This window comes from Pipra filicauda, unplaced genomic scaffold, assembly GCF_003945595.2.
Source record: "Pipra filicauda isolate LSUMZ 115617 unplaced genomic scaffold, ASM394559v2 scaffold113_size4260070_pilon, whole genome shotgun sequence".
Taxonomy (NCBI): Eukaryota; Metazoa; Chordata; class Aves; order Passeriformes; family Pipridae; genus Pipra; species Pipra filicauda.
In genome coordinates this window covers 2,417,260-2,438,911 of record NW_024103585.1, presented here as the reverse complement: position 1 = coordinate 2,438,911, position 21,652 = coordinate 2,417,260, and the positions used below count along the sequence as shown (strand labels likewise).

The 21,652-nt window shown below is 37.6% G+C and overlaps 1 protein-coding gene across 9 annotated transcripts in view; it reads right to left on the bottom strand.

Annotated features, from left to right (window-relative positions):
- The window catches only part of CADPS2 (calcium dependent secretion activator 2), a 292,803-nt gene that overhangs the window by 145,199 nt on the left and 125,952 nt on the right, over positions 1-21,652 (bottom strand). For all 9 annotated transcript variants that reach the window (XM_027720819.2, XM_027720827.2, XM_027720823.2 and 6 more), the window contains one exon: positions 3,428-3,539. In XM_027720819.2, coding sequence (XP_027576620.1) covers positions 3,428-3,539 — 112 coding nt within the window. The remainder of the gene's footprint in view (positions 1-3,427; positions 3,540-21,652) is intronic.

Below are 21,652 nucleotides of genomic sequence, written 5' to 3'. Positions count from 1 at the left end.
AAGATTTGTTTTTGTTTGAAAATGCTTAAAGTGGTCAGCAGGGAGCCAGGACAATACCCTGCAGCAAGCAAATCTTCTCTTGGCATTCATGACTGGATTTATTGGTTCTTTTAGAGGAAAACAGACATGTCAGACTAGTGACACAGTAAGTATTACTTCCTGTCAGCTAACCCCATCTTAAATGCCTTGAAGGGAGATGTACAGACATCAGCCCTCTGTGGCTTGGTGCTTACCTGGTGACTTTTGCAGCAGAGGTTGAGCAGCCCTCAGCCTTCCAAATAGGGAAAAAGCTGTAAATACAGTCTGCCCTCTCTACTGAAAGCATGAGACTGCATCCCTTCTGCTCCACCATGAGCTAGTTACTTCTGGAAATCAGTAGTGCCTCCTCCTGAAACGGGGGACCTGCAGTGCTGGTATCAGGGTCTACACCTTAAGTTCATAAGTGAGAGAGACTGCTATGCACTGATGGGGTCAATGGAAATATCTTCTCTACAGCTCTGGGGAAACTTTTGCTAGCTCCGCATTTCACACCTTAGATCTCTTTTCCTAAAAAACTGATCCCTTGGTGGCAGAAGAAGCCTTTTGGTATTTGATGGAAGTTCAAAATTCAAATCATATAGCTTGATGCTGCCTTCTATTTCTAATGATAGATTAAACAGAACAAAACCTTCAGAATAACTGCAGGGTATTGGAAATGCAAGCTTCAATAATGTAGAAAAGTGGTATCAGGTCAAGGCACATGCTTTCAAGAAAGTACTTGACAGATAAGAATTAGTGTCCACAGCAAGCCTACCTCAGAAGGGGCAGGTTTGAGTTGAATTTTTAAGTACAGGAAAAATACCAGTTGGAAGTATCTTCCAACCTTTTCAGAGCATAAGAAACCTATCTGATCAGATGTACTCCTGCAAGTCACTGCAGTGTACTGACCAGGCATAAAATTTCCAAACTTTATAAGAATTAAGCTTATCCAGTGGGATCCTGCATCTTTTCAAAGGCTATTTGAATTTAAATCTCTCAGACCTGAAAACAAAGACATCGCCAACAAAAGACTTCAAAACCTAAAATGTGTACAATAAGAGTACATAGCACCTTCAAATTGTTTTCTAAAAACTCTATCAAATATTCTCCCAATCTCTTCTGAACCTTACCAATCACCACTCTCAAATACTCTGGTTAAACCAAAGAAGAAAGTTGGAAGACTCCTTCTTTTCCTGAGTTGAGTATCTACAACCATGAGCTGTAAGGTGTCTGTCAGGAACCCCCAGTATTGTCAGACCTGGGATGTGCAGAATGATAGACACCCAAATAGGCTAATGCACATCCAACATGCTCTTTTTCACGTTATTTTCCACTGTTAAGGACCTTGCACATAAGGTCATTGTGGGAGGTTTATCTTTTACTGACTTGTCTTTCACAGTAGGTATTTTTTTTTGGCAAGGATGTGGGCTGGACATTTTTGGTAAATCAGGAGTGGATTATAAAGCGTAAAAGCAGTATCCAAGCATCTCTTGGGTACTCCTGTTTGCTACTCCCAATCTCAGCACAAGCTTTAATGCAAGGGGGAGAAAAGGTGATGGCCATTATCCTTTGTGACAAAGGGGAAAAAACAGCAAAAAGAAATTATTTTAATAGCCTAATTCTCGTAAAAACTGCCAAATCTCAGAGCATCTGACAAAAGCAAGCAGCCTCTCTGCCAAAAAACAACAGGAGAGTAAGAATCAGAAACAGAAAGAGAAGATTGCTCTTCCCTACCTCATCTTTTATATATCTTGCTTTGTCTCTGGGAAAACTGGGTCAGACTCCAACAACAGGGCACTGAGCTCACTGCTCAGTTCCTTCTCAATTAACTATTTTTATTTTCCCTCTTTCCCCTCACCCCTCCCAGCCAAGAAACCTTCTTTAAACTGGTTTGACCAGATGACAAATACAGATGTGTCAGAAGGCAGCCAGGAGGGTGCAGGGAGAGGAAGCAGGGAAAAAAATACAAACCAACCATCGGGGGTTAAGGCAAGAGCTATATTCAATATCTTACATTTCAAATGTTTCCATTCTTTAAAATTAAATTTTAAATTTTTTTAACCTCCTGTCCTAGTAACTCAGACAGGCTGCAGCATAAGAAAGCAGACCAAGGCCAGTACCTGAACGGAGCCAGAGGATCCTGTTAACACCTGTGATCTTTAGCCTGTTTATATGGATGATGTTTCTTCTCTGACTCCCTGGACAATGACTTTGCTGGCTACTGTTCACAGCGGCCACATAGGCCCTTCTCCACTGCCCTTCACTTTGGCATTGACTTTTCTTTTGCTTCTTTGAAAGGACTGAGCAAGGAGGGACAGAGATGAAACTTCTCTATGTTTAGCAGCACCATGTAGTTCCTGTAAGTCCACTCTTTCAGTGTCTCTTCTCATTGTTCTGCATCCAGATACGGTGACCTTGGTCTGCTCAGGTGCACCCCTGTGGCTCCCCTGTCCCTGTCACACTGCCTGCCTGGCTTCTGCTAGGGTGTTGCCTTCCCCACACAGATCCCACCTTCACCTCAGCCATCCTTGATCAAGCGACTTTGGAAGCTCCTTAGAAGGACATGAGATGAGGCAAGAAAAATAATCCTGGGGATACAGTCCTGGCCTTAACAAGTGACACAATGTCTGGGAGAATCTGTCTTTGTGTAGCTACCTGTGCTTGGAAGACACAAAACGGGGAAGAGCCCAGCTCTATCCAAGACGTTGTGCTTGCTTGAATGAGAAACATCCAGGACTCTGATTGTAGAACTGAGCATTAAAATGTGAGCTATTCTTCATGTGCTATATGTCAGAGGGGAAAACTTCAGCAGAAGGAGGGAAGATTTGCAGACACTCTCTGCCTCATTCACACTACCCTATTTTTCTATAATACATTTCACTCTCTAGCTCTTGATTTTGGCCTAAAAAGGACAAATGATCCTGTCAAGACAGGGAAAACATGAAAAGAGAAGAGAAGCTCATGGAGTACAAGAATAGCTCTTATTTTAGTCTGACATACTATCTCCACGACTCCTCTCTCATTCTGTTTCATCCTTCTACCATTTAAGTCCTTCCTTTCCTTTCCCCAATTGTTTACTGTATTTACTACATGCCAAATCTTATCTTACTCCCTTTCACTCCAAATTTGAATAGCTAAAAGCATTGGTATGTCATGTAGAAATTAAAAAAAAATTAAACATGACAAAGAGAACCACCATGGATCCCCTATGTAAGTTTCTGAAAGTCAACATATCATGTTTTGAACACTAGGAAAAGTCACCCTTAATAGAAAAAGCAGTGTTTGGTACAGTCACATCAAAGAAGATTGGTACTGAATGCCTTATACTATTTTATGGCATGTTTTATTAATATTCACACTTCTACCCATCACTTCTCACATATTTCTTGTGTCTACACATAATACTCACTCTTCCCAGTTCTTTATCTTCAAGTGCCAGCACCCCAGTGCTTTCTGTAAAGAGTTTTACTTTGACAACAGGGCGAGGGTGAGTAGTGGTGAAATCCCCTTGGGTTCCCCATCTGCAATAAAGAAAACAACAGAATTTAACTGGGGCTGAAGAGAGGCTTCAGAGTGATAGGACTGTCATCTTTTCTGCAGAATATTTATCAATGCACACCTAGAACTTAATTTTCAAGCTTTTGGAGGAAGAGGATGGGGAAGAAAAGGGAGATACATTTTTGAAAATCCAAAATCAAATATCTACATGGGAAAATTGGCTTTTCTGTATGACTTTTTAAATAAAAAAATCAATCAAAAAATTTTTAATGGCAAACCCCAAAGAAATGAAATTAGATCCTTACAGGGACAAACAGAACCAAGCAAGAAAGCAAATAGAGGTCTATTTTCTGTGAAACATGCTATAGTCACTATCTTGTACATACAAGTCATACTAATTCAGCAAAGAATCGTGTCTCAACTCACTACAGGTGACCATACCATGCAGAAATTAAGAGACTTAGGCAGAAAAAATCTTATATTTTATGAGATGTTACAACTTAGTATGAAAATGTAGGAAAAATGTAAACAAAAATGCAAAAAAAAAAAGGAAAAAAAGTGTTATTTATCAGTGTGACTATAGCTCTGAAAGATAATTACCGCCACAAGGCTTCATGCTTTTAGAGAACAGTAATTAGGCAGACAGACTTCTAGTTGTTAATCTCTTATCTCTATTAAGACACTTGGTTTGTCAGCCTTCCCCCCACTGTGTGTGCCAGTGGTACAAAAAAGGAAAGTTATACAAATCAAATTGCAACTTCCTTCAACAAGATATTTCATTTTTCTAAAAAATCACATGGAGTTCATTGCATTGATGGTACTGATTTTGATTATGCTACTAGGCATAAACAAAATGCAAAAAGTAAGCACAGGTCCAGCTTCTCTTCATGTTTTTCCACTGCTTGAGATATTATGATTAGCAGAAACTAATAAAATGAAAAAAAAAAAAGGTGACCTTAAGAGCATATTCTATAAAAGTATGTATCATGCAAGCCAAAATCTTAGGCCTCATTTAGAAAAAGCAGTAATTTTACTTTACATTCAAGAATACACAATCTCTCCACTGTTGGACAGTGCACACACTGTAGCAATCTTCCAGCAAAGGAATCTATTAGGCAAAAGAAAATCCTTCTACTAACATGAGTTACCGACTTCAAGACAAAGTCTAGAAACTAATATGTAACCAAAACTAGAAAGCTTTAAGGAAGCAGCAGTTCTGTGTAAACCAGTCCTACAGGTGGCTGAACATGCAGACTACAAAAGTCAGGTTCACTGTAAATTAACCGAACCTTACGTTACATTCTGTCTTCTTTGCTTTGTCTGGATTAGATAGATGCTTCCTCTCTGTCTGTGGTGTGTATAGCCTCAACCTCAGCAAAGGTAATTGAAATAGGAACTCTGACATGAAATTACCTTGCTGAGTGGAAGAAAACCTGTTTTATGATCCGGTGATAAATGCTGCAACTGCAGGATAAGACATTGCCTAGCACAACTGCTCTTCTCAGCAGCGGTCCCAAGGGTAGGTTTTGTCACAATACAGAAATGAGATTTCCAAGGAGAAAGCATGTTCATAAAAGATGAGATAGTTGTATCTTCAGCTTCGCCTCCAGGAAGGATGCTGCCTTGAGACTGCAAACACAATCTAAGCACTTTGATACCTCCACCCGCTCTCTCAGGTGCCAGGTTTGTTTGTCCCTGGGCTTCCAGAATCCTTAAACTGTTCATGCCATAACGGACAGGACCATGCAAAAAACCAAGAGAAACTCCCATTAAAATAACAAACCAAACTCAAATCCTCTCTACAAAGATCCAGTGCCAGCATCAACTCATACAAAAGAGAAGAGAAATGGAAGGTCATGCTGACTAAAGCATTTAAAGAAGAGAACATCACCAGCAGTGACTCAGCTTCTGCAAGCTAAGCAGCAGGTTTGAGCACCCCAGCACCAGATTTGAAGACTGGTGCAGCTTGCTCTGGAGACTCAGGCTCCATTTTTGAAAGACATAGCTGGAAGGGATGGGGCACACATGAGCCTTGCCCAGGGAGCCTGATAGAATTTGCTCCTTCTCCAGTTTAGATGCACAATGTGAGACTGATGTGAACGAGAGTAACATGGGGTCATCCACTTGTTGTTGGCACTCATGTAGTACTAGAAATCACCTTTAAAATCAGATCTGATTACTAGCCTTGACTGACATTTTTCTCCCATCCCTTGTTCCATCTGCAGCAGTAAGTGAAAATCCTGGCATGAAAAGCAACCGTCTGAGTCAATTCCTAAAGCTTAATGTTTATGGTAGAAATATTCCATGCATTGACCTGCATGCTCCTGGTTGACCAGAACTTCAGCAGACTCTCATAATCTCTTAGGAACATGTCTTTGGAAGTGAATTATCTGTTAGATGATCGCAGAATTTACGGACTAGATTTTACCATCACTCCTCATGAAAGAGCTCATGAGAAATCATGTTCTGTTAGAAAAAGCAAATCTAAGATTGTATTCTTTAGCATCACGCTTACTTGTGGGCACCTAATGTTCCTCTCAGCTGTGAATATAAAAGCAAAGTACACATAGCTCATCCTTTTGTTCCTTGCAGATTACTAGAATAAAAGTCCTGTTTCTTTGAAGCTTTGTGTTGTTGCAGAGGTATCAATTCATGCCATTTGAAATTAGAAGTTGAGAAAACACAACAAAAATAGAAGTGGTACCATGTTCACTTAGTTGCTTCTTCCAAGAACGAACATGAGCATAAGAGATCCAATAATCCAGAGAGACACTGAGTTTATCTTTATGCTGCACATTTAAAAGTACATTATTATGTTATTACGCGTACTATTAATGCATCAGGCAAAAACTGAAGTGGAATTCAGAAATGACAGCCTAATCAAATGTATGATACTGAACTCCCAGCTGTAGTTTAACCCATATGAACGTTCATGCTAATAAGAATTTGCAATTTGCATTTTCACCAGTACGAAATGAAGTGTAGCAATAAGAATGTCCCTGCTGGCTATATTTTGCACTGTCAATACCTACTAATAAACTTCAGTCCTAATAAAGTTCTGTACTGTAAAGATTGTGCCATGAATGTAACAAGAAACCAGGCACATAGTATTTACTAAGGATGACCCAAAACAAGGGATAGACTGAGTAAAGCTTGCAGGTGTACAAAAGCAAGCCTATTTTGAAACACTCTTTACTATTCTGAAATTATATTGGTGCTCCAGATCTGTCAGATTTCAACTTATTTTCCCCCCCTGGATATTTTTTTTATGACACCTGGTCAGACTCCAGTCAACAAATTAATTATCTGTTTATTCTTCCTGTTTTTGAAGAATAATTCATTTTAACCAAATTCCACTGAAATGGATATCACACTTTCAGATACTATATCTGAAAGAATAATATGAGATATCAGATTTTCAGCATACAGACCAACTTAAAATTAATTACAATGTAAACGCAAACAAGCACTTTGAATAAGCTAGTGTCATCATCATCTGTAACTAAGAACTGTGCAATTAAATTCATAAATTTTATAATACCAAGATCATAAATACAGCCTTCCTAACAAATAAACATGATTTTACTGAACCATTGATTATTTCCACTGTAAAATTCCATCAATTTTTTTCCATAATTTTGGCTATTCATTCTAGATCTGTATACTCATTCAAAGAGCTGGTAAGTTTAATGTTGAAAATAGGTTAGGAGGATGCTTAATAATTCATGGAATCAATACCTGAACAGTAATTATCATTATGCAGATCTTTATTAACATTACTGTAATGTCTTATTTGACTTTATAGATTTTATGTGCTAATATAATCATATCCACTTAGTTTCTCAAAAATTTAAATTTTTTCTTCCAAACCACATTTTTCTTCTGTCTAATGCATTCATACATACCTATAAAAACATGAATATCTCCTGTTCTGACATCTGCTTAATTTCACTGGAGTGAATATTGTAGCAGAAAATTTCCTTTAAATTTAAAAGCTAAGCTGCTAGGTATAGCTCAGATAAATCTATACCTTTCTTTGAAGGTTCGGGTTGCATCCTGATATTTTTCCTGGAGAAAATACAGTACTTCCCAGAAATGTTTTTTTCTGATCCACAAATTAGAAGTCAACCACCATGCAAAAGATTGTTCATAATATTCGTAAGACAAAAACTTTTTAGTTGTTTAATTGAGCTACTTTTTGTTTTAAGTAAGAACTAACAATGTGGTCTTTGGAATTTGAATGCTGAATGAAGATAAGTTACTTTTCTTTATATTGTAACTTTCAACACCAATAACAGTGAAATATTTTCAGCATGAAAATAAATCTTACAGCTGTCTTTTACTTTTCATACAGGGGAGCAGGTGAATCTGCAGATTGTAACTTGGCTTTCTGTGAAAAGAGAAGTAATTCACACATGCCACTTTGAACTCATTTGAGTCCAAGTGTATTACAGATAATTTATTTAAAGCTTGTTCTGCTATGGAGCTCCAGAACTGTGGAAGGGTGAAAGGCCATGCAAATTAATTCACCTATCTTCTGAAATTTTATTTACAATCAGTGTATCTTTAATAATTCTTAACAAAATAGAAAAAACCCAATACTTTATATTTTAAAAGCATATGTTTTAATTACCAAATTAAGCAATGGAAACAGCAAATCAGCCACTTTCCCCACCTTTGGAGGAGTCATTGATTTATGGATATACGTCCAATGGTTTTTGTTAATGTGAACAATTTTGGTGTTGAATGTGTCTCGATGGGAAGTGCAAAATTTTAGTCAAAACAAGTGTGGATCTCATGCAGTCTTCATATTAAGTTATATAATTACCTTTATTGTATGGCTGGGCTTTTTGTTTGTTTGAGGTTTTTTTTAATCTTGCTAGAAAAGCATTCAAAAGGAACAATAATTTCAGCACTAAATGCTGCAGTGTGCTCACTGTACTGTCAGCTGCAGCCCATGTAGCATATTGGAGACCTCTAAAACTACAAACTCAAAGTCTAAAAAAACCGTCCAATTCCATCTCTTCAGCTCTCATTTTGCTATATAATTTTTCTTTACATAAGTTTTCTGCTTTTACCTACTCGTTCCCTTTACTATAGAAACTGCAGTGATTTGATGTTTGTTCATCTTTTACCATAAACCTCAGTATTTTCACCATATTTTTGCTGCTGTCAGAGGTATGTGGGTTGATATTGTAATTAGTGACAGAATCCATTGCCAAAGTTTATTTCCCTTCACTGTAAAAGTACTTACTACCAGCAAGAAGGTGAATGTTTATTTCAGCTTAAGATTTATCACTGTGTCACAGAAACTCCTCTAAGCAAACTTATTTTTCTACTTCAGTTTGGAACACATTTCATACACTGGAAACAGCAGCAAATTTCTCTCTTAGGTTTTCCTTTCTACTCATGGTCTCTGTTAGTCAAAACTTTTCTTTATGAGATCATGGGAGTGAATTTATAAAATTTATTATTCTAAGCAAATATCTAGAAGTTTTATTTTAGTTCTATTTACTTTCTGATAAAATATCAAGTCTACAGAATTTTTACACCATCAGGAATTTATTGTTCTAGGCACTAAGGAAATCTCATTTTTGAAACCAGTACCAGGGTACATTGTTCTCCTTGGTGGTGCCTCCTTTTGCATCTTTCTAGGTTTGATTCTTGTTTAACTCTACTGTATAAATGTACCTGAACAGGTTTCTTAACTATTCATTAAATTACCTTAAGAGGTCTTCAGGAAGAGTTTTCCTATTTCCTATCCATACAGGGACGTGTACAGAGCTGGAATGAGCTGGAAAACCCATCCAGGCCAGTTTTTTAGGCATCTTACTGCTCCACAGGAGTAAGAGATTTACCAGTACTTCATCTTTGTACATCTTGGAGTTCAACTGGAAATAGAATGTTGAGTTCTCTGTAACATCCCTGTGTCTCAACTATTTCAAGAATCTATACTAACTTTGCTGTTTCTACTTCGTTTAGAAACAAACCTTGACCATAGAAGACGAGGTATCTATAATCCTCAGGTTACAAACCATACTCACAGTGCTAGTTATGACATGAAAGGCCAGGAAATAAAAGGACAGATAAGGTTCAGCCCTCCCTGACACATCTGACTACACTGCCACTTGAAAACACTTCAAATCCAGGCCTGACAAATGTTCCGTTTTTAGTGAAGGATTGTGTAAGTGTGGAATTTATGAACTGTTGCATATTACTAACTCCAACTGCATGTACGCAGAGAGAAAAAATGTGGGAGCAAGCCAGTCACTGTACCAGCAGTGCAAGTTATCCTACAGCAATCTGACAATAAATCTATAATTTGATGATAAGGCTCCATTCAGACAAACAAAAATAGAGTTAAATCCATATTTATCTGATTTTGGCGTTTTCACTGAAACTCCTAAAGGGAGTATTAGTTGTTGCTAATTGCTACTAGCTCTTCCCCACTGATAACTGGAAAAATATAAGCATTTCCTTTTCTCTTAGGAACACAAAAATACTCATCCATTTGGTAATGATTGACACCAGAGTGCTATACCAGAAATCATAGTTTTAATGTTAACAGCTGTCTTATACAACCCAAAGGCATGCTTATTTTCTCTTTTGCACACCATACAAAATAATACGAACATTGAAGCTTCTCCCTTTAATGAAGTTTCTTGAAAAAGGATTTTGAAAGTTACTGCACAAACAACACAAGTTTATTATGCAGCACCAAAGATTTAATAGGGTAAGGATTATTTCTTATATGTAATATTACAGCCATTAATCTCTTAATATATATTTATTTATGTATGCATTCTCCAGTACATCAGTGGAATCTGGAATTCATGTTTGAAACCACAAGGGAAAAAGCTTGTACACTTGTACCTTTCTATAATGCTTATAATGGGGTTTAAGTTGTAAATGTTTTTCGTGGAAAAAAATAATCTACATTTTCTTATTTCTCTATTTGAAAATTACTCATTTATTTTGATGGAAGTACAGGGAGCATAATTTCCTTGATCAGAGCAAGCACATTAAACTGCAGCTGAAAACCAATAAGGAAAGTTCTAAACAAGTCATAATGTCCTTTGACAGTAGAAGCACAGGTGAGCCGCATGCTCAGGCAAACTAAACCATGAGCTTGGACATGTGTCTTGGCCTTTCATCACTGCTCGCATCTAACCTTTTATGTGTCTTGACTCTACTCTTCCCTGTGTTACTGTGACTCCACTATTTTATGCACAAATCCCGGTGAGAATTACAGATTCATTGTTTTACAATCCCTACTGAAGAAACACTGATATTTTGCATAAATACTTCCTGTATTTAACTACTATTTTAAGGGTTGTCAGCTAGTGAAAAAGCATGACAATAGTAAAGAGTTTAACCCTGAGGTTTCCATCAAAATCTTCCTAAAATTATGAAATATAGGTATGAGAAAGATAATTTGTTCTACAGATATGGATGACAGGAGGAAGGAACAGTACAGGAAAAAGGTAAGTCTTGGTATAACGATGGAAAGTCATGCAATTGCCTTTAAGGGTCACCTTTGATTCCACCTAAGCAGAGTCTACACTACTGTCTTTTACCATTTAACATTTATTTCCACCTACATGGGTACTTCTGACTTGGCACACTAGTGGTTTGAAATGCAGACTAACAAACCATCTCTTCAGCACTGCCCTTATAAAAAAGTTGGGTGTTCAGGACCTGTAGCTGCACACACTAAGTAGCTCGTCATTTCATTTCTGAATGCATTGTTGAGTCACTATCTGGTATAGCCAATCAGAAAATGTTTGGGTATTTTTTTCTTTTTTCTCTAGATTCAGCAACAAAATTAAGGGGTTTCAGGGTAATTGTTATGAAACAACAGGAATCCCTTCTTGGAACTTTTTATCAAGAACAAAAAGCTCTGAATTGGATCTTTACTTCAGCAACAGCAAGGATACAGTGCTTTGATGGACATGCTATATTTTAAAGCTCCTTTACACAACTAGATTAATATGAAAGGAAAGAAAGAAAGAATAATCTGATCATATGCAGGTTTTTTTCAGGATTTGCCTTTGGTAAAATAACAACTGTTTTAAATAAAAGAATTAGCAGAGCTCAAAATTACTATTTATCACAGAGCTAATAATGAGCTAGACACAATCATGTATTTATTTTTAAACATAATTATCAATATATGAAAATTGCTTGTAAAAAAGATACAATGAATCTGTGACTAGTTTTTCTTTAAAATAAAGACGTGTCTAATAGAAACCAGAAAGGCAAACCAGAAGAGGGGTTCAATGCATAATAAGCAACTAACTAAAAACACTCATTTAGGCTTCCTACACTGAAAATGAGAAAAGTGCACTCTAACAGTACAGAATGCTATTATGACAACTATTGTCATCACAAATATAAACAGTATGAATAAATTATTACTTAGTCTTGTTTTCCCATTTCACTTTCAATACAGACAACCAAGACAAGCCAGGGTGAAGATTTTCACTGGTATGTAGCTAGACTGACACACTGCCAGGCACTAGGAATCACTGATACACATTATGTGAAGAATTCATAAAGCATTAACTCCAGTTTCCCACCAAGTTTCAAACCCAGTTAGAGACTGGTGATGGACACAAAAGCAAGATATGGTCATTTATGCTCTTGAAATTTCTATATGCATATTTATTTCACTTTTACCTTGAAAAAGATAATTGTGAATCCATCCGCACATTGTTAAAATTTGCAAGTCCTATTTATTTCATGTTACTTTGTATTTGTACGACACTTTAAACCTTCAAAATGTTGTACTTTGCTGTACACAGTACTTTGATGAAGTGGGTAGATGCTGTCACTTCAGTCAGAAGATGGGGGAAAACAAATCACAAAACAGACTGACCCACCTGAGCCTGAAGAGTCTATCAGGAAAGACCCAGGAATCAAATCAGAAAATTGCAGTATTCCAGTTTCCATCATACCAACTGGTATGTTTTATTCTGAAACCTCTTTTACTACTCTTTCTGACTCCTACTGTTATCAGCTGTCCACATTATTCTGTCTTTGTTTTACTGTCCTCCTACGCTCAATCTGCTGGTATTGCTTTCAAATAGGCACATTAACCTGTAGAGTCATACCTGAAATGATATGGAGTTGTTAAGAAGTTTCAAGATCTATAAATATTTTTTCTTCATCTGTTCAGTGGACTATTCTGTATTCTTAAAGTACTGGACCTCTTGACACCTCTGAGGATCAATGCACATACTAACACAGCGACAGCAGAGAACAGTCTGCCCATGATGTGGTGAAAAGCAGTTTTCTGAAAGTCATGAGCATTTGACATGTAAAAAGTACTCATAGCCTGAACAGGATTCAAAAGCAAAAACTTCTTTCTTTCAAACCCTTTTCCTCAAGTTTTCTCTTTACCCAAAACAACAAACCAAAACTAATAAAACTGTAAAATCTGTTCCAATACAAACACTGTATCTAGTAAAATGTTTAGAAATTACTTTGAATGTACCTGTATCATATTGCTTACAATGAATATAAGCAAATTTTTGAAAGGTGTCTTCAAACCAAGATACAAGAATAGTATATTTTGAAAATGTAAAAGAGTACATTCTGATCATATAAAAATTTAACAGAAATCCAAAGCAGTTGCTTTCCTGTCAACTATTGCCCATAAACAGTAATTACATTTTCCAAATCTGAGGCAGGTGCAGACCACTTTGAATGACAAATTTTAAATCCACTCTACCAGAGTATTCCAGGAGGAGACTGGGGATAAAATTTGAGGTGGTCCTTCTCAATCCCACCTTTTTTTTTGACAGACCACCATCCCTCTAGATCATACTTTACCGGCTGCCTTTGCCTTCACTTCAACCCAGCCAGTGACAGGTAGCTATACCCAGGTAGCTATATTAGTACGAGGCTTAACCTGATCCAAAACATTTTTCTTTTAAGCAAGATTTAATTAGCTTTGGCTCCACACCATGCTATTCATAGCCAAATGCCTTCCAGTTTTAAGCTGGATCACACATCCACAGATGCTTTAGCACAATGTTAGAGAATTCTTAGATCTATCTGCAAAATATTAGTTGCATTTGCTGTGGATTAGATGGGAATAAGAATGGAAACAGATACGTCATGTACATTAAGGAGCATATAAGCAGTCTTTCTCCAAGCCCTGATTATTATAGTGAAAGGCATAAGGGTGGGACATGCAGCTTCAAAATCAAATATTTCCAAAATACACTGTGAAATAAAACTGGCATCAGTCTTGCAAGAGACATGTAATGTCATTTTACATTTTAAAAGAAGACAAGTACCCCAAAACAGCTATTCTTTTCAGCAGTGCCACTAGATAAGGAGGCTTAACACTCTCTCTCTGTATTATATAGGGGATATATATTATACACCCTAATATATGCCTTGATGTCAGAAGGATTTTGTTTATTGTTAACTATCCAAATAGAGCAGAGAATACAACCAACCTTAACTATCTTGTCTCACCCCAGTTTCTTCCATACCATGTTTATCTTTATCTGAAAACTGAATATTCCCTTCTAGCACTGGCAGTTTTCAAAAGTCCCTTAGATAGATAATTTTGGGAGTTAATCATAGAATCACCATAAAATTTAGGCTGAAAGGAACCTCTGGAGCTCATCTAGTTCAAACTCTGTGCAGAGGAAGGCCAGCTAAAATCAAGTTGCTCAGATTATTATCCAGTGGAGCTTCAAATCTCTTTTAACATTAAAAGCCTCTATGTAATTCATATTTCTCTGCAGTAAGAGAGATGAAAAATTTCTTAGACAATATAAAATAGTGAGAATGAGAGAATATAGCACCAAGGTATCATGAATAACTGAATAGAACTGTCATGTATATTTTCAGCTGAATCCATATTCCTTTTGTGAAACTCTTCCATCATTAATCCACAACACAGGTTGGGATAAATGTATATTTTGTTTCTTTTCTATCATTTCCTTTGCAGAACCAAGAAAACATCAGATAATTTCCTACTGTCAATTTCTTTTTTCTCCTTAACAGCTGGATACTAGATACAACATATATATACAACATATATGGTATTTCATCATAGCACCCAGTTGTTTGAAAGGTAGTTTATTCCACCCTAGTTTGTGAATTGCACCAAAAAACTGCACCAAGATGAAAGCAATGATGGAATTTATCCTTAAGAGATATAAAGATGAATCCTAGAGAAAATTATAGTAGTCATTATGCTACTCAGTCAAACCTAGTTTATGAAAGCAGACATACTTTCTTTCCTGTCATGATCCCCGCTCACCTCCCTAAAATTCCAAAATACTATTAAAGGATCATGCTCACCTTCACCAAGTTTTCAGCACTATGTAAACAGCATAATTATGTTGCTCAAGCTTTAGCCTGTGAAACAATCTTACTAATGATGTACAGAAGTTCTCTGATGTATAAACTCGCTTTTGTAAATGTTGCATAAAATGTATTTAGGTTTTAAAGAAAATAAATCAGTATGCCAAAAGTAGGATGAGCAATTCCACTTTGTTACCCTCTGTTGGATCAACACTGGATATCATGGCACTTATATGCAAGTAAGAAATTTTCAGAGATAATAGTCAAAAGAACACGTGAAATACATCCAGTAAAAGACCTTGATCAAAAAGCTAAATCCTAAAGAGAATTTACTCTCAAAAGATGCAATAGGAAGCATATGAACAGCAAGCTAAGCACAGTTAAATCAAGCACTATGAAACTGCAATCTCATTATCCCTGTGTGAAAAATCCCATGTGCGGATACACTCATTTCAATAAAAAAAGCACCTAGACAAAAAACAGAAAAAAAACCCTCACTGTAAGGAGAGTTGGTTGGCTTGTTAGCAACAGAAGAGTTTGATTACTCCCTCTCTGATCAGCCAAAACTTGTATTTCTGTCTCTCCTTTCTTCCTGTGTTTATTCTACTCATTTTCTACTTAAGAATCAAAGCAATATGAGGCAGGCACAACTTTTTTATTCTACTTTTTCTCCTGTGCAACAGCAAGAACATGGATTTGTACACATGCAAACAATACAAGGAATGATTACAGAAAATTAACAGTATAATTGAATGACTACCGACAAAATTAAGTTTCACTTATGCAGATGCAGAGCAGTAGCAGGTGGGAAGAATAGCTGGGCCTCCTCTTTCCTCACATACTGTACATCTGTGTCATGCAACCAAAAGTTGGATGATAGTTTTAAGTATTATCATCTTTTTGTTTCCCTTAATCAAAAATAAAAATTAGAAAGTTGCAGGGACTATGATGAAGAAATAAAACTATCTGATGTTTGGAACATGATTGTCACAGGTTATAAATGTTATCTATCCTTTTTCTCTTCAGAAATGTCATCTTAGGCCATATCCTCAAAACATCCTATTAAAGAAAAAGGGTGGGTTTTTTTCATGAGTGAACATGTCATTTAAGGAAGTTTTAAATTTTAGAAATTAGACCTTTTATCGTTTTTTTATTTTTAAACCTCTCTATGAAAGTTTTGCTGTGTAATCTTTAGTTATGTATCCACAAGTTCTCATATTTCCAATACTTTATGGAATTAACTATGATGGAATATGGCATAAAAATAATATAAGCAGCATTTACTTCATTTGTGCATTACTGACTGAGGTTCCCTGCCTCCTCTAGTCAGATTTAATCACGTATTCTTCACATACTTCTAATATATAACAGCCCTTTTAATAGGATTATGCAATTACTGGCAACAAAATATGAAGAATATCTTGGCTCTATTAAAATTTTCTCTTCATGCAAGAGATGATCTTTTCCTATTGCATAAATATGTGACAAGAGAATGTCACTTGTAGTGCTAAAAGATAGCATATTCCTATCTTTTATCTTTAGGCATGATTATACATACCTAAAACATTGCACTTTCAGGAAATCAAACTATTTTAAAAATCTGGGTGAATAAAAATCAGTGATAAGAAAACATGTGGACACCAGAGTCCACAAGACTAAAAATGAAGCCACCTCAGTAACATTTAAAAAATGAAATTAGCACTGGATTTTTCCAGATGACTCCCTGTGGCGTCACAGTAACAAAGTTATGCAAAGCTTCACACAACTGAAGGGGCCCTCTGAGGGGTCTGCTTACTGATCTCTGGAAGAAAATGTCACAGGCTATGTCGGAGGGATTTTCAGCAGGGCTAAAAGGCAGGAAACAGTTGGAAGGAATGAAGAAACATTTCACAGGCACTAATAAAAATTTTATAGGGTTTGTGTGTGAAGCTGTGTCACTGATGTTTGTAAAATTACTCAAGACATAAGCTCAGTAAAACGACACTGTTCTATAGCATTTGCATTTTAGAATAACCATTAGTTATTCATTAATATACATACATATAAGCAGTGCTTTATTTAGCTTGCTAAGGAAGAAAATTAAGCAGTTCATTATAAACACACAAAATTGTTATTCAAATAGAAAGAAAGCAGACAGGGGTTCAAAGTATTAAGAAACCAGAAAATATTTATTATAAAAATAAATACTATGATAAAAACTATGCTCTCCTTCTAGGAACTCTAACTGAGCACCTCCCCTTTAAGAAAGAACATTGTTTCTTTCCTTATTACTCCTTCCAAGGGAAGGAGCTATAGCGATGAACATTCACACCATTGCATCATCTGAAAGGGCCACTCTGCCCACCTGGGCAGCTGGAGAGAGGGGTTTGCCACGGGTTGGAGTTGTTCCGAGGTCTCAACCGCTGCTGATAACTGTCCCTGCCTCCCTGGGACAGCAGCAGAGCCGAGAGCTCCAGCATTGTCACTTGCCCACTGCTCGCTCATCACCAGAGGCTGCCCCTGCGGCTCGCCCGCCACCCGCTTGCCACGTGGAACTGCTGTCCGTGCCAGGAGCCCCTGCTGCCACTCCACAGCCCAGCCCAGCCAAGTGGGCCAGCACACCATGCCAGGGGCAACATGTGGCAGGGAACAAAGAGACTCCAAACTAATACCACCGCTGCAGTTAAGACCTGAACCTGTTAACCGGGTGACGTGGAGTGGCCAGTTTAGTAGTGGAAGTCCTTGTGAGAAACACAGTTTTCCTGTTTTTTTATGTAAGAGGAGGTTTAGGTTGGGTATTACAAAAAGGTTCTTCACCCAGAGAATGGTTGGGTGCTGAAACAGGCTCCCCTGGAGATGTAGTCACAGCACCAAGCCTGATGGAGTTCAAGAAGCATTTGGATGATACCCTCAGGCACATGGTGTGACTCTTGAGGATGGTCCTGTGCAGGGTCAGGAGTTGGACTTGATGATCTTAGTGTGTCCCTTCCAACTCAGCATATTCTGTGATATTCTGCTTTCTTTTCTTTTCTTTAGCTGGGCAGATGGGGGTGGTTGACAGGGAGGACACTCCACTATTCTCTTTCCCCTTTGTTCCTGGAGTACCATGTGATGCTGTGGATGCCCTTTTTTTTTTGTGGGTAAGCCGTTTCCCTTGTTTCTTTGTGGTGCTGCTATTTTTTCTTGTTAGTAAACTGTTATTTTTTCACTTATAACCTCCTTGCATTATTTTTGTCTCTCTGTAGTAGAGGGGGAAAAAAAGGGGAGGGTGTTCATTTTATTGGAGTTCCCGCCCCAATATTTGTCTTTAAACCAAGACAGGCATTCAGGGATTTAAAGTAATACTTATAGAGATTCATAAAAATAATGGAGAAAATATTCAGCATTTTGGAATAGCAAATTGTGATTTAAGTCTGCCCTTGACTCGTTCTTCCGTTAATCTCTACTCTAAGACGACACTGGCTTACAGTGGCACTTTGAAACATTCATTTGAGTATCTAATTTTCTCCTTTTCACTGTCAAAGCTTTTGAAACTTCTGACTGAGTAGTAGAATTGCACTGCATTTCACATTTTACCGGTGAAAAAAATAGGCATAACTAATTCTTTTTACTGCTTTTCCCCCACAAATGTATCTACCAGTTCAAAATGATAAACTGATTACAGAAAATATGTGTGTGACAAGTGCATGATTTGGAGCCCTTGCCAGCAGTTTCCCACAGCAGGCTGGTGGTAATCATTCACTTTTCATCACTATCTCATTCTACACTTAGTAGGAGAGCTTTGGTACACTTTTCTAGCTGTACGTCCCACATAAAATCTGAAGTTATGATCTCCTCCAGACTCACTGATACTTTTCCTCCGTATCAGAAAGACAGTATCGAAAATCATACCAGGAGCCAGTTGCAGTAGCAGGCAAAGTAGGCAGTAGCCAAGGCCTCCGACAGCTTGGTTCTTCTGTATCAGAAAAGAGATGGACTGGTTGTGGTTGCCCAGCTGGTCACTGGCCTCTACACACATGACTTTGCTTACTCCTGCCAAAGGACCAAGGGGGAAAGGAAGCATCTCTATTCCCAGTAGTAGTATCATCACTAGCACCGAGAGCAGCAGAAAGTCACTTCTGCTTCCACCTCTTCCTATACCTCCTCTTTCCAGAAGAACATCTAACCCTGCACCCAAGGACTGACCCTCCTCATCACCCTGGCAGGTCCCTATCAGAGAATAGTGATGAGTGCTGGAAGAAGCAGGTGTGCAACAGGAGGCAGATGACTGCATGGGGCAAGGGATGATCATAAAACTAAGAAAGATCTTAGAAGAACTGGACATAGCCTGGGATGGGGAAGAGAAAAAAGAGATGCTTTACGTCTTCTGAAACCTGGGGACTCCTCCTGACTGTAACAGTAGTTCCTAGGTTCTCTTCTACCAGCATTTTTGATTAAATGCTGCCAAGCCCTCTTGTTGCCTCTGCCACCAATCAATAAAAGCAATATTGCTACTGCCAAGAAAACCTGATTTGGCTCTAACAGAAAAATTAAACTGTGGAAGAAAGAAGGTCCCATTCCATAGGCAGCTTCCTTCATCTTCTTACTCTTTGCCCATAATTTGCTAATTTCATGCTTGTCTAATTTAATATCCTCCCCCATTGCCTCAAATGACATCTCTATATGTGCTCACAAACTAAATGTCTCTATATGCCCATAATCATACTGTATGCCAATGTCTCCTAATCACTCTTGCCAGAAATGGAAAACAGTACAACTCAGAAGAGCACAAGAACTAGATAGATTCCAGAGTTTATAAGCTGTGTCCATTCAACTTAGACTGTTTTATAGGACAGTAGGTCAACAGCACCAGTAACATCCATTCCTGTCCTTCTAGTGAACAGTTTGGGGCTTCTCTCAAAAATTCACCTCCTAAAGATGCATCATTTTTTTCCATCCAAATCCATACGGATTTGGTTCATACACATAACTTATATGGAATATCCCATAATCTGTCTTCCTCCCATATTCAGTCAACTCATACCTGAAATCCATTAAATCAGTTTACAAGCTTGGAGTAGGTCCTAACATTACACTTTTTCCTAGAAATACTTCAGTTGTTCTCATACTGACTCCATTTTTTATGGAACTTCCTTTTCACAAAGCTTCTACTTTGACAGGTAGGAAAATCAACTAATCTGTTATTAACTTTTACTTTATGCATCTACACATGATATATACCTTCTGATTGATTTTACAATCTTTACCTTAACCTGCCCTCAGTATGTAAAAAGTAAACCATGAACTAACTGTCAATTATCCCCATCATGTTTTGTTCACTATATTTGGAAATAGCTGAGAAACAAACCCCTTATATCTACAGTGTTTTCTAGAAGGACAATAAATGTACCTAAAATTCAAAAATTTACATATTTAGGTGATTTAGGGAGATTTGAAGACCCATACCAATGACATCAGAGGTTAATCGAGCATTTAAAATAGACCCTAGCAACTTCAAGGGTGAGGAAAAAGAGAGATACACTATCAGAAGAACAAGAACCTTGGCTGTGACAGCAGGCAAAGGCTACAGGCACTCCTTGCAGGAAACTGTATGAGAGCAACTCCGAGTTTGAAGACAAGGACAGTTTGGCGATGTGTCCTCCATGAGAAAGCCTTGTGACTCTCATGGGACCCTGAGCCACCAGCGAACATCCCAACTAGTCCAAAAATGAGCAGGTGATGTTGCATACCCACTTATGACCTTGCTTCAATGTGTACCTCCATGTGTCTTTTGCACTATCATTCCTTTTAGAAAGTCCTCATGTAGTACGTGCAAATGATAAGAATAAGTATTCCTATGCCTGGGAGAAGGAACACAGCCAGGGACTGTGACAAATGAATTTTACGTCTTTTCCCACATATTTAGTATTCTGCAAAACTGTTTGAATATGTTACTGGAGTAGGCTGCTGGCTTACTTGCCAAGGAAATTTGCTGCAGCTAGGAGAAAGTCCACCAAGTTAGATCTCCTCCTACTCCCAAACCCAGAAGAGACAGATAAAACTGTGCTTATAATTTTTCCTAACAAAAGTCTGTCTTTGTGGTCCAAACAGAATAGAAATTACCACTCCAATTCCATAGAAGATGTTTTATCAGATATTGTAACAACTGCAATTTTTAAATTGTTTTTCACAAGGCACACTATGGTGCCAGTAAAACCTCAACGTGCTATCTGGAAAGTCATCTACAAAAGATTCCAAATGACATTTTAACAGAGAGAAAAGTGTCTGAAGACAGTGTGCAGGTCAAACAAATCAACCAATTTAATTTCTTCCTCTCTGCCACTCTAACTGGTTCAGATGGCATGATGTTATCCCCCTCCAAGTCAGTTTACTGACTGCTTCCATCAAAACTTAATTGAAAGAAGTGGATCCTATAATTTAAAATGAAATAGGCTCAGCATGTGAGCAAGCTCTGTCAAGACTGATTACTGAGTATTGATTTCCCACCAATTGTACAATTTACACTCCACAAGGCCACCTGCACATTAACCTAGAATACATAAAATCACCTCAGGCTAACATCTATCACAAGGTTTGTATTTTTGGACCATGCAGTCTCTAGTTCTTTTCCTCACCCATACATTCAATGGCATTCATTTGGACAGCATTCACACTTTATACTTACTTCATCATAAATAGCTACTATTTCTATTTTAATTTTTCAGAAAGAATTCAAGATAACTACCCAGGAAAAAACTTCATATAACCTAGGACTAAGTTAATTGTAAAACCTGTAAACACAGTCAGACAAGCTCTCCCACAGTATGAAGGAAAGATACTGGATGGAGCA